This window comes from Zonotrichia leucophrys, unplaced genomic scaffold, assembly GCF_028769735.1.
Source record: "Zonotrichia leucophrys gambelii isolate GWCS_2022_RI unplaced genomic scaffold, RI_Zleu_2.0 Scaffold_1258_13372, whole genome shotgun sequence".
Classification (NCBI taxonomy): Eukaryota; Metazoa; Chordata; class Aves; order Passeriformes; family Passerellidae; genus Zonotrichia; species Zonotrichia leucophrys.
In genome coordinates, this window is record NW_026993463.1 from 1 (window position 1) to 12,265 (window position 12,265).

At 58.5% G+C, this 12,265-nt stretch overlaps 1 protein-coding gene across 1 annotated transcript; it reads right to left on the reverse strand.

Annotated features, from left to right (window-relative positions):
- Positions 1–571: 571 nt before the first annotated feature.
- Positions 572–11,230, reverse strand: LOC135442129 (RNA-binding protein 10-like; the record flags this gene model as incomplete). The annotated part of the gene is made up of 7 exons (XM_064701672.1): positions 572–860; positions 1,548–1,645; positions 3,948–4,108; positions 5,984–6,142; positions 7,315–7,375; positions 9,142–9,228; positions 11,157–11,230. Coding segments are annotated over 7 exons (929 nt in total), but the record flags the coding sequence as incomplete, so codon positions are not given.
- Positions 11,231–12,265: the final 1,035 nt, after the last annotated feature.

Sequence of the window (12,265 nt, forward strand, 5' to 3'; positions counted from 1 at the left end):
AATACATTACCAAGTATATATATTCAAAGGCACGAGTATAGAAGTTTATATTACTTCTTATTGTTCCTTATATAATAATATGTTGTATTCATTATATTACATTACATTATATTACATTATATAATATTATATTATACTACATTATATTATGCTGTATTATATTATATTATATTATATTACATTATATAATATTATATTATATTATATTATATAATATTATATTATATTATATTATATTATGTAATATTATATTATATTATAGTTATTATTACATATAATACACTTACACTATAAGTATTTAAAATTAATTTATACTGCCCTATACAATACATAAGCATATTTGTATCTATATAAAAACACATTCATATATTTATGCATTGTTACAAATATATACATTAATTCAAACTATAATTATATATATTGCATTTTATATATATGTATAAATACATTAGATTATACATAAACAACATAGGTAATGAAATGAAATATTTGAAATTAAGTAAATTAAATAAAACAAGTAACTTTTTAAAAATGATCTATAGGAGATGGTGGAAAAAGTCACATCACTCACCTGAGACCACGCCCACCCACACAGGTGTGCCCTCACCTGTGGCAGTGCCCCTCCCATGCCCAGGTGTGCCCTCACCTGTGACAGTGCCCCTCCCGTGCCCAGGTGTGCCCTCACCTGTGACAGTGCCCCTCCCATGCCCAGGTGTGCCCTCACCTGTGACAGTGCCCTCACCTGTGACAGTGCCCTCACCTGTGACAGCGCCCACTGGGCAGCAGCGATGGCCGTGGAGGCGACGGAGGCGGCGCTGGCGCGGGGGGGCCCCTCCCCAGGCCCCGCCCCCTGCACGTCCCTGGGGGCGGAGCTTCGTGTCAGGGGCGTGGCCTGAGGCCTGGGAGGGGCTGGGTGGGTGGGGCCAAAGGACAGTGGGGGTGGGGCCTGTTTGATAATGGGGTGTGGCTTTTGGTGGGGGTGTGGCCTGTGTTGGGTGGGGCTTAAGGAATTGGGCGGGGCTTAAGTGATCAGGAACAGTTCCAGGTACTGGGGTGGGGCTGTGGGCGGGGCTTGGGCGGTGGGCGGGGCTTGTGCCAGGTGCAGCGGCAGGGCAGGGCCAAAGGGGCGGGGCCTGTGCCAGGTCAAGGGTGGTGCCAAGGGCCGGGGTCTCTGCCAGGTGTATGAAGATGCCAGGATGGGGACAGGGCCCTGGCCCAGGCGCGGTGCCACGCCCAGATGTGAAGCCACGCCCAGCTGTGGTGCCACGCCCAGCTGTGGTGCCACGCCCTGGCACAATGCCACGCCCAGGTGTGATGCCACGCCCAGCTGTGGTGCCACGCCCTGGCACAATGCCACGCCCAGATGTGAAGCCACGCCCAGCTGTGGTGCCACGCCCTGGCACGATGCCACGCCCAGCTGTGATGCCACGCCCAGCTGTGGTGCCACGCCCTGGCACAATGCCACGCCCAGGTGCGATGCCACGCCCAGCTGTGGTGCCACGCCCTGGCACAATGCCACGCCCAGGTGCGATGCCACGCCCTCTCACCTCTTGGAGCCCTTGGCGAACTCCACGTTGATGCTCTTGCCGTCGATGTGCAGGGGGGGGTGCAGGGCCTGCAGCATCTGCAGCAGCTGTGCAGCCTCCTGCAGGGGCATGGGCGGGGCATGGCAGGGGGCAATGGGGCAGGGGGCAATGGGGCAGGGGGCACCAGGGTCCAGGTGGTCCCACCCCCTCTTGGTCCATCCCAGTCCATCCCAGTACCCCCAGTCCCCACCACACGTCAATCTGGGCGCTGCACTCAGTGGAGCAGAGCAGGATGTGCCCATCCCAGTCCCTCCCAGTCCATCCCAGTGCCCACCACATGTCGGTCTGGGCGCTGTATTTGGCGGAGCCCAGCAAGATGCCCCCATCCCAGTGCCCCCCCAGTGCCCTCCCAGTCCAACCAGTCCCTCCCAGTCCCTCCCAGTTCCCCCAGTATCACGATGGTGCTGAGCTGCACGAAGGCAAGGCCGTGGTTCAGCTGCGTTTGCCGGTCTTTGATCACGCCCCCATTCCCCCAGTTCCTCCCAGTTTCTCCCAGTCCCTCCCAGTCCCCCCCAGTCCCCCCAGTCCCTCCCAGTCCATCCCCGTGCCCACCACATGTCAGTCTGGGCACTGTATTTGGTGGACCCCAGCAAGATGCCCCCATCCCAGTGTCCCCCCAGTGCCCTCCCTGTCCAACCAGTCCCTCCCAGTCTCTCCCAGTCCCCCCCAGTCCCCCCATTCCCCCCAGGTCCCCCTGCTCTCCCAGTCTCCCCAGTTCCTCCCAGTCCCTCCCAGTCCCTCCCAGTCCCTCCCAGTACCACGATGGTGCTGAGTTGCACAAAGGCAAGGCCGTGGTTCAGCTGCGTTTGCCGGTCTTTGATCCCGCCCCCATTTCCCCCAGTCCCCCCAGTTTCCCCCAGTCTCTCCCAGTGTCCCCAGTCCCTCCCAGTCCCCCCAGTCCCCCCAGTCTCCCCAGTCCCTCCCAGTCCATCCCAGTGCCCACCACGTGTCGGTCTGGGTGCTATATTTGGTAGAGCCCAGCAAGATGCCCCCATCCCAGTGCCCCCCCAGTGCCCTCCCAGTCCAACCAGTCCTTCCCAGTCTCTCCCAGTCACCCCAGTTCTTCCCAGTCCCTCCCAGTTCCCCCAGTCCCTCCCAGTCCCTCCCAGTCCCCCCAGTTCCCCCAGTCCCTCCCAGTCCCTCCCAGTTGCCCCAGTACCACGATGGTGCTGAGCTGCACAAAGGCAAGGCCGCGGTTCAGCTGCGTTTGCTGATCTTTGATCACACCCCCATTTCCCCCAGTCCCCCCAGTTTCCCCCAGTCTCTCCCAGTTTCCCCCAGTCCCCCCCAGTGTCCCCAAGCCCTCCCAGTCTCTCCCAGTCCCCCAAGCCCCCCAGCCCCCCAGTCCCCCCAGTCTCTCCCAGTCCCTCCATTCCCCCCAGTTTCCCCAGTCCCCCAGTTTCCCCCAGCTCTCCCAGTCCCTCCCAGTCTCTCCCAGTCCCCCCAGTCCCTCCCAGTTGCCCCAGTACCACGATGGTGCTGAGCTGCACGAAGACGAGGCCGTGGTTCAGCTGTGTTTGCCGGTCTTTGATCACATCCCCAGTCCCCCAGTTCCTCCCAGTTCCCCCAGTTCCCCTGCTCTCCCAGTTCCTCCCAGTCCCTCCCAGTTCCCCCAGTACCACGATGGTGCTGAGCTGCACGAAGGCGAAGCCGCGGTTCAGCTGCGTTTGCTGATCTTTGATCACACCCCCATTTCCCCCAGTTCGTCCCAGTTTCCCCCAGCTCTCCCAGTGTCCCCAGTCCCCCAGCCCCTCCCAGTCCCTCCCAGTCCATCCCAGTGCCCACCACGTGTCAGTCTGGGCACTGTATTTGGTGGACCCCAGCAAGATGCCCCCATCCCAGTGTCCCCCCAGTGCCCTCCCAGTCTCTCCCAGTGTCCACAGTCCTCCCAGTTCCCCCAGTCCCTCCCAGTTGCCCCAGTACCACGATGGTGCTGAGCTGCACGAAGGCGAAGCCGTGGTTCAGCTGCGTTTGCCGATCTTTGATCACTCCCCCATTCCCCCCAGTCCCCCAGTTCCTCCCAGTCTCTCCCAGTCCCTCCATTCCCCCCAGTTTCCCCAGTCCCCCCAGTTTCCCCAGTCTCTCCCAGTCCCTCCCAGTCCCTCCCAGTCCCCCCAGTCCCTCCCAGTTCCCCAGTACCACGATGGTGCTGAGCTGCACGAAGGCAAGGCTGTGGTTCAGCTGCGTTTGCTGATCTTTGACCACACCCCCATTTCCTCCAGTCCCCCCAGTTTCCCCAGTCTCTCCCAGTTCCCCCAGCCTCTCCCAGTCCCTCCCAGCCCCTCCCAGTCCCTCCCAGTCTCTCCCAGTCCCTCCCAGTCTCTCCCAGTCCCTCCCAGTCCCCCCAGTCTCTCCCAGTACCACGATGGTGCTGAGCTGCACGAAGGCGAAGCCGCGGTTCAGCTGCGTTTGCCGGTCTTTGATCACGCGCACGTTGGCGGCCGAGAGCGCGGCGAAGGGAGCGAGGGCGGCCAGGATGGACTCCAGGCTGCTCTGGGGGTGCAGGTTCCGCAGGATGATGGCTGGGGAGACAGCACGCGCACCTGGGCACACCTGGGCACACCTGGGCACACCTGAGCACACCTAGGGGCAGCTGGGCACACCTGGGAACACCTGGAGATACCTAGGGGGCACACCTGGGCACACATGAGGACACCTGAGGATACCTCAGGATACCTGGAGGTACACCTGAGAACACTTGGGCACACCTGGAACCTCTTGGGAACACCTGGAGATACCTGGGGGCACATCTGGGCACAGCTGGGGGCACCTGACTACCCCTGGGGGCACCTGAGCACACCTGGGGACACAGCTGGGCACACCTGGGGGCACCTGGAGTTACCTCAGGATACCTGGAGGTACACCTGAGAACACCTGGGCACACCTGGGGGCACAGCTGGGGGCAGCTGGGCACACCTGGAACCACCTGGGAACACCTGGAGATACCTATGGGGCACAGCTGGGCACACCTGAGGACACCTGGAGTTACCTCAGGATACCTGGGGTACACCTGGGAACACCTGGGCACACCTGGGGATACCTGGGGCATAGCTGGGGGCATCTGGGCACACCTGGGCACACCTGGAACTACTCTGGGCACACCTGAGGACACCTGGGGATACCTCAGGATACCTGGAGGTACACCTGAGAACACCTGGGCACACCTGGGGGCACAGCTGGGGGCACCTGGGCACACCTGGGGCACAGCTGGGCACAGCTGGGCACACCTAGGGGCACCTGGAACTGCTTGGGAACACCTGGAGATACCTGGGGGCACATCTGGGCACACCTGGGGGCACCTGGAACCACCTGAGCACAGTTGGGGGCACCTGGGCACACCTGAGGGCACACCTGGGGGCACCTGACTACACCTAGGGGCACCTGAGCACACCTGGGGACACAGCTGGGCACACCTGGGGGCACCTGAGGACACCTGGAGGTACACCTGAGAACACCTGGGCACACCTGGGGGCACAGCTGGGGGCACCTGGGCACACCTGAGCACACCTAGGAACACCTGGGCACACCTGGGGGCACCTGGGGACACCTGGGGATACCTCAGGATACCTGGGGTACACCTGGGAACACCTGGGGGCACAGCGGGGGGCACCTGGATACACCTGGGGGCATCTAGGGGCACCTGGATACACCTGGGGGCACCTGAGAGACACCTGGGGGCACCTGGGCACACATGAGGACACCTGAGGATACCTCAGGATACCTGGAGGTACACCTGAGAACACCTGGGCACACCTGGGGGCACCTGGGCACACCTGGGGGCAGCTGGAACCACCTGGAGATACCTGGGAGCACATCTGGGAGCACATCTGGGCACACCTGAGGACACCTGGGGATACCTGGAGGCACAGCTGAGGGCACCTGGGCACACCTGAACACACCTGGGGGCACCTGGGCACACCTGGGGGCAGCTGGAACCACCTGGAGATACCTGGGGGCACATCTGGGCACACCTGAGGATACCTCAGGATACCTGGGGGCACACCTGGGCACACCTGGGGGCAGCTGGAACCACCTGGAGATACCTGGGAGCACACCTGGGCACACCTGAGGATACCCCGGGGCACACCTGGGCACACCTGGGGGCACCTGGGCACAACCAGGAGGACGCTGGGACACCTGAAGAAACACCTGGGCAACACCTGAACCCCTCCAGCCCCTCCCCCAAGATCCCCTTCAGCCCCTCCTCACAAAGACCCCAAACCCCCCCCAAAACCCACAAATTCACCCCAAAATCCACCCCCAAAAATTCCCTAAAAATTCCCTAAAAAATCCCCAAAAAAATCCCTAAAAAATCCCCAAAAATTCTCCCCAAATCCCCAAAAAAAATCCCAAAAATCCACCCAAAAATCCCCAAACCCCCCCGGCCCTGCACTCACTGTCGTTGGCGTTGTCGGCTCCGGGCTCGGTGCCCCCCTGGGACCCCCCGGGGGGACCCCCCAGGGTGGGGCCGTAGGGTTGGGGGAGGGGCAGGAGCCCCCCACCCCCACCTGGAACCAGCTCCGGCCGGGGACCCCCCGGACCCCTCTGCTCGGCCTCTGCACCCCGAAAAAAAACCAAAATCAGGGAGTGAACCCCAAAAAACCCCAAAACTGGGGATTGAATCCATAAAAAACCATAAAGTCAGGGATTGAAACCCAAAAAAACCCAATATCAGGGACTGAACGTCTCAAAGAAATTCAAAATCAGGCATTGAATCCAAAAAAACCCAAAAATCAGGATTGAACCCCCAAAAAAATCCAAATCAGGGGCTGAATCCATAAAAAAAAACCAAAATCAGAAACTGAACCCCCAAAAACCCCAAATTTAGGGATTGGACCACCCCAAAATCAGGGATTGAATCCCAAAAAAAACCCCAAAATCAGGGATTGAATCCATAAAAAACTCCAAAATCAGGGATTGAAACCCCAACAAAAGGGATTGAATCCCAAAAAACCCCAAAATCAGGGATTGAACCTCTCAAAAAAACTCCAAAATCAAGGATTGAATCCATAAAAAACTCCAAAATCAGGGATTGAAACCCCAAAAAATCCCAAAATCAGGGATTGAATCCCAAAAAAAAACCCCAAAAACAGAGATTGAACCCCCCAAAAACCACCAAAATCAGGGATTGAATCCATAAAAAACCCCAAAATCAGGGATTGAACCTCTCAAAAAAACCCAAAATCAGGGATTGAATCCCAAAAAAAACCCCAAAATCAGGGATTGAAACCATCCAAAAAATCCCAAAATCAGGGATTGAAACCCCAAAAAATCCCCAAAATCAGGGATTGAACCTCTCAAAGAAACCCCAAAATCAGGGATTGAATCCATAAAAAACTCCAAAATCAGGGATTGAATCCATAAAAAACTCCAAAATCAGGGATTGAACCCCCAAAAAAACCCCAAAATCAGGGATTGAATCCATAAAAAACCCCAAAATCAGAAACTGAACCTCTCAAAAACCCCAAAATCAGGGATTGGACCACCCCAAAATCAGGGATTAACCCTCCCCAAAAAAACCCCACATCAAAAATTGAACCCTGCAAAAAAACCCCGAATTTCGGGATCAAACCCCAAAACCAGGGATTCAACCCCAAATCCAGGGGGGTCTCCAGTATGTTGGGAAGCACCCCAATAATTCTGCAGAGTTTTGGGGAAATTCAGGGCATTTTGGGGGTGATCCCCCCAAAGTTTTGGGGTAAAAACCTCAGGATTTGGGGTCACTCACCGGCTTTGGGGACGCCACACTTGAAACATTTCTCACGGCGCTTGAAGTTCTGCACCCCGCACTGGGAACCCCAAAAATGTCACAGCCCAAAAATGTCACACCCCAAAAATGTCACATCCCAAAATCACAGCACCCCCAAAATCACAGCACCCCAAAATGTCACAGTCCACAAGTGTCACACCCCAAAAATGTCACATCCCAAAAACTGCTGCACCCCAAAATCACAGCACCCCAAAAATGTCACACCCCAAAAATGTCACACCCCAAAACTGTCACACCCCAAAATCACAGCACCCCAAAATCACAGCACCCCCAAAATGTCACAGCCCAAAAATGTCACATCCCAAAACTGCTGCACCCCAAAATCACAGCACCCCCAAAATCATTGCACCCCAAAACCATCACACTCCAAAATGTCACAGTCCACAAGTGTCACAGCCCCAAAAATGTCACAGCCCAAAAATGTCACATCCCAAAACTGCTGCACCCCAAAATCACAGCACCCCAAAATCACAGCACCCCAAAATGTCACAGCCCAAAAGTGTCACACCCCAAAACTGCCCCCAACTCCCCCAAAACCACAGCACCCCAAAAACCTTTGCACCCCAAAAATGTCACATCCCAAAAATGTCACATCCCAAAACTGCTGCACCCCAAAATCACAGCACCCCCAAAATCACAGCACCCCCAAAATCACAGCACCCCAAAATGTCACAGCCCCAAAAATGTCACATCCCAAAATCACAGCACCCCAAAATCACAGCACCCCAAAACCATTGCACTCCAAAATGTCACAGCCCAAAATCACAGCACCCCCAAAATGTCACAGCCCAAAAATGTCACATCCCAAAAACTGCTGCACCCCAAAATCACAGCACTCCCAAAACCACTGCACCCCCAAAATGTCACATCCCAAAAACTGCGCACCCCCAAATCACAGCACCCCAAAATGTCACATCCCAAAATCACAGCACCCCAAAAATGTCACAGCCCAACAGTGTCACACCCCAAAACTGCCCCAAACCACAGCACCCCAAAATCCACTGCACCCCAAATTTGTCCCACCCCAAAACCACCAAACCCCAAAACCACCCTGGACCCCCCCCCAAACCCATCCCCAGAGCACCCCAAAAATGCAACACCCCAAAAATGCAACGCCCCAAAAGCTTCTAAACCCCTCACAACCTCCCCTAGGACCCCCCCCAAAATCATTTCATGAACCCCCCAAATTTCCCCCAGTGCCCTCCCAGGGCCCCCCAGTGCCCTCCCAGTGTCCCCCAAGTCCCTCCCAGTATCCCCCTGTGTCTTCCCAGTAACCTCCAGTGCCCTCCCAGTGTCCCCCACTGCCTCCCAGTAACCCCCAGTGCCACCCCAGTGCCATCTCCCAGTAACCCCCAGTGCCACCCCAGTGCCACCCAGTAACCCCCAGTGCCACCCCAGTGCCATCCCAGTACCCCCACATTGCCCCCCAGCGCCCTCCCAGTGCCACCCAGTGCCCTTCAATGCTCTCCCAGTGCCTCCCAGTGCCCTCCCAGTGCCCCACAATGCCCTCCCAGTGCCCCCAGTGCCCCCCCAGTGTCCCCCACTGCCTCCCAGTACCCCTCAGTGCCCTCCTAGTGCCCCCCCAAGGACATTCTGGTCGTTCCCAGTGCCCTTCCAGTTTCCCCCAGTGCCACCCCAGTGCCACCCCAGTGCCACCCCAGTGCCTCCCAGTACCCCATAGTGCCACCCCAGTGCCTCCCAGTAACCCCCAGTGCCACCCCAGTGCCTCCCAGTACCCCGTAGCGCCACCCCAGTAACGCCCAGTGCCACCCCAGTGCCACCCACCTTGGCACAGAGCCAGTCCTCGTTGATTTTGGGTTTGGGGTCACTGTAGTGCAGGGATACGCGGTGCCCCAGCAGGGTCAGCCCGGCCTGGGGGGCACAGCGGGGTCAGGGTGGGCACAGGTGGGTCAGGGGGACCCCAACCTGGCCCGGGGGGGCACAGGGGGGGTACCAGGGCATGAATCTGGGGGGGCATCAGGGCTGGAATTGGGGGGCACCAAGGTTTGAGGTGGGGACACCAGAACTTGTCCCGAGGGGCACCAGGGCTGGAATTTGGGGGCACCTGGGGGGCACCAGGGTGTGAAACTGGGGGGCACCTGGGGGGGCACCAGGACACAAATCTGGGGGGTACCAGGGCTGGAACTGGGGGGCACCAGGGTTGAAATTCAGGGACAGCTGGGGGACACCAGGACATGAATCTGGGGGGCACCTGGGGGGCACCAGGGTGTGAAACTGGGGGGCACCTGGGGGCACCAGGACACAAATCTGGGGGGCACCAGGGTTGAAATTTAGGGACAGCTGGGGGGCACCAGAACATGAATCTGGGGGGCACCTGGGGGGCACCAGGGTGTGAATCTGGGGGGCACCTGGGGGGGCACCAGGACACAAATCCAGGGGAGCACCAGGGCTGCAATCTGGGCACATCAAGACTCATTTTGAGGGGCACCAGGGGGGCACCAGGGGGGCACCAGGGGGGCACAAAGCCATAAATCAGTGGGGCACCAAGCTGGGCACAAGGATGTGAATCTGGGAGGCACCAGGGGTGGAATTCAGGGGCACCAGGACAAGAACCATGGGGGCACCAGGGGGGCACCAGGATGTGAATCTGGGGGGCACCAGGGGTGGAACTGGGGGGCACCAGGACATGTAGCAGAAGGGCACCAGAGCTGGAACTGGGGGGCACCAGGGGTGGAATTGGGGGGCACCAGGACAAGAACCATGGGGGCACCAGGGGGGCACCAGGATGTGAATCTGGGGGGCACCAGGGGTGGAACTGGGGGGCACCAGGGTGGAACTGGGGGCACCAGGACAGGAACCATGGGGGCACCAGGATGTGAACCTGGGGGGCACCAGGACACAAACTGGGGGGGCACCAGGACGGGGATGAGGGGGGGGAACCAGGACAGGAATTTGGGGGCACCAGGAGGTGCCAGGGCTGGAATTTGGGGGGGCACCAGAGCTCGTCCCAGGTGGCACCAGCAGCTGGACTGGGAACACTGGGACACGCACGAGGCCCCTGTGCCCATCCCTGACTGCAGGGACACAGCCACCAGTACAGACCAGTACGGACCAGTACAGACCAGTACGGACCAGTACAGACTGGTATGGACCAGTATAAACCAGTATAGACCAATATGGACCAGTACAAACCAGTATAGACCAGTATCATCCCATAAACTCTGTCCCTCCCCCACCCACTTAGCATCTCCCCCACGCACTCTGCCCCTCCCTCTTTTCATTGCCCCACCCCCTTTTCATTGGCCCCTCCCTCTTTTCATTGCCCTCCCTTTAATTACCCCACCCCTTTTCATTGGCCCCACCCTCTTCTCATTGGTCCCTCCCTCTTTTCATTGGCCCCTCCCTCTTCTCATTGGCCCCTCCCTCTTTTCATTGCCACACCTCCTTTTCATTGGCCCCACCCTCTTCTTATTGGCCCCTCCCTCTTCTCATTGGCCCCTCCCCCTTCTCATTGGCCCCTCCCTCTTTTCATTGCCCCACCCCCTTTTCATTGGCCCCACCCTCTTCTCATTGGCCCCTCCCTCTTTTCATTACCCCCCCCCTTTTCATTGGCCCCTCCCCATTTCCATTGGCCCCTCCCTCTTTCAATCTTCCCCCCTTTTGGTTGCTCCCTCACCTGTTGGCAATTCCCTCACCCCTCCCCCTTTTAATTGACCCCTCCCCCTTTTATTGCCCCTCCCCTTCTCATTGGCCCTCCCCCTTTTAGTGGCCCCTCCCCTTCTCATTGGCCCCTCCCCCTTTTAGTGGCCCCTCCCCCTTTTTCTTGGCCCCTCCCCCACCTGGTTGGCCTCCATCCACCTGGCCGCCTCCTGCACGTGATGGAATTCCACGAAGGCGAATCCACGGCTCTGACCTGGAACGGGCCACGGGGGGAGGGGGGGATGGGGGGCACCCATGGGTGCTCTGGGACCCCCTGGGATGGAGGGGGAGGGGGACAGGGTACCCAGGGACCCGCTGGGGTGGGAGCAGGGCACCCATGGGTGGTGCTGGAACCCCCCCAGGGGACCCCAAAGGTGAAGGCTAAGGGTGGTCCTGGTGCCCCTCCAGAACCTGGGTGCTCCCTGAGCTGGGTTCAGCACCCCTGGGTGCTCCTGGGGATGGGTCTGGCACCCCTGGGTGCTCCCTGAGCTGGGTTCAGCACCCCTGGGTGCTCCTGAGGAAGGGTCTGGCACCCCTGGGTGCCCCTAAAGCTGGGCTCAGCACCCCTGGGTGCTCCTGAGGAAGGGTCTGGGAAAGGTTCTGGCACCCCTGGGTGCCCCTGGGGAAGGGTCTGGCACCCTTGGGTGCTCCTAAGAAGGGACAAGCACCCCTGGGTGCTCCTGAGGAGGCAAAGAGCACCTCTGGGTGCTCCCTAAGGACAAGAGTGGCACCCCTGGGTGCCCCTATAATGGGATCTACAGCCTTGGGTGCCCCCCGAGTGGGGCGCAGCACCCCTGGGTGCTCCTGCGAAGGGGAAAAGCACCCCTGGGTGCCCCTAAAGATTAAACTGACACCCCTGGGTGTCTATAGGGAAGGGATCAGCACCCCTGGGTGCTCCTAGGGAGGGGATCAGCACCCCTGGGTGCTCCTGAGGAAGGGACAGACATCTCTGGGTGCCTCTAGAAACGATGTTGGCACCCCTGGGTGCCCCTGGGAAGAGGATCAGCACCCCTGGGTGCTCCTAGTGAGGGGACAGGCACCCCTGGGTGTTTCTACAGACACGACAGGCACCCCTGGGTGCTCCCTAAAGACAAACCTGGCACCCCTGGGTGCCCCTGGAGAACGGGATCAGTGGCCTTGGTGCCCTTCCAGTCCGGTGCAGCACCCCTGGGTGCCCCTAGAGATGGGACCAGCACCCCTGGGTGCCCCTGGGAATGGGATCAACAGCCCTGATGCCCTTCCAGTCTGG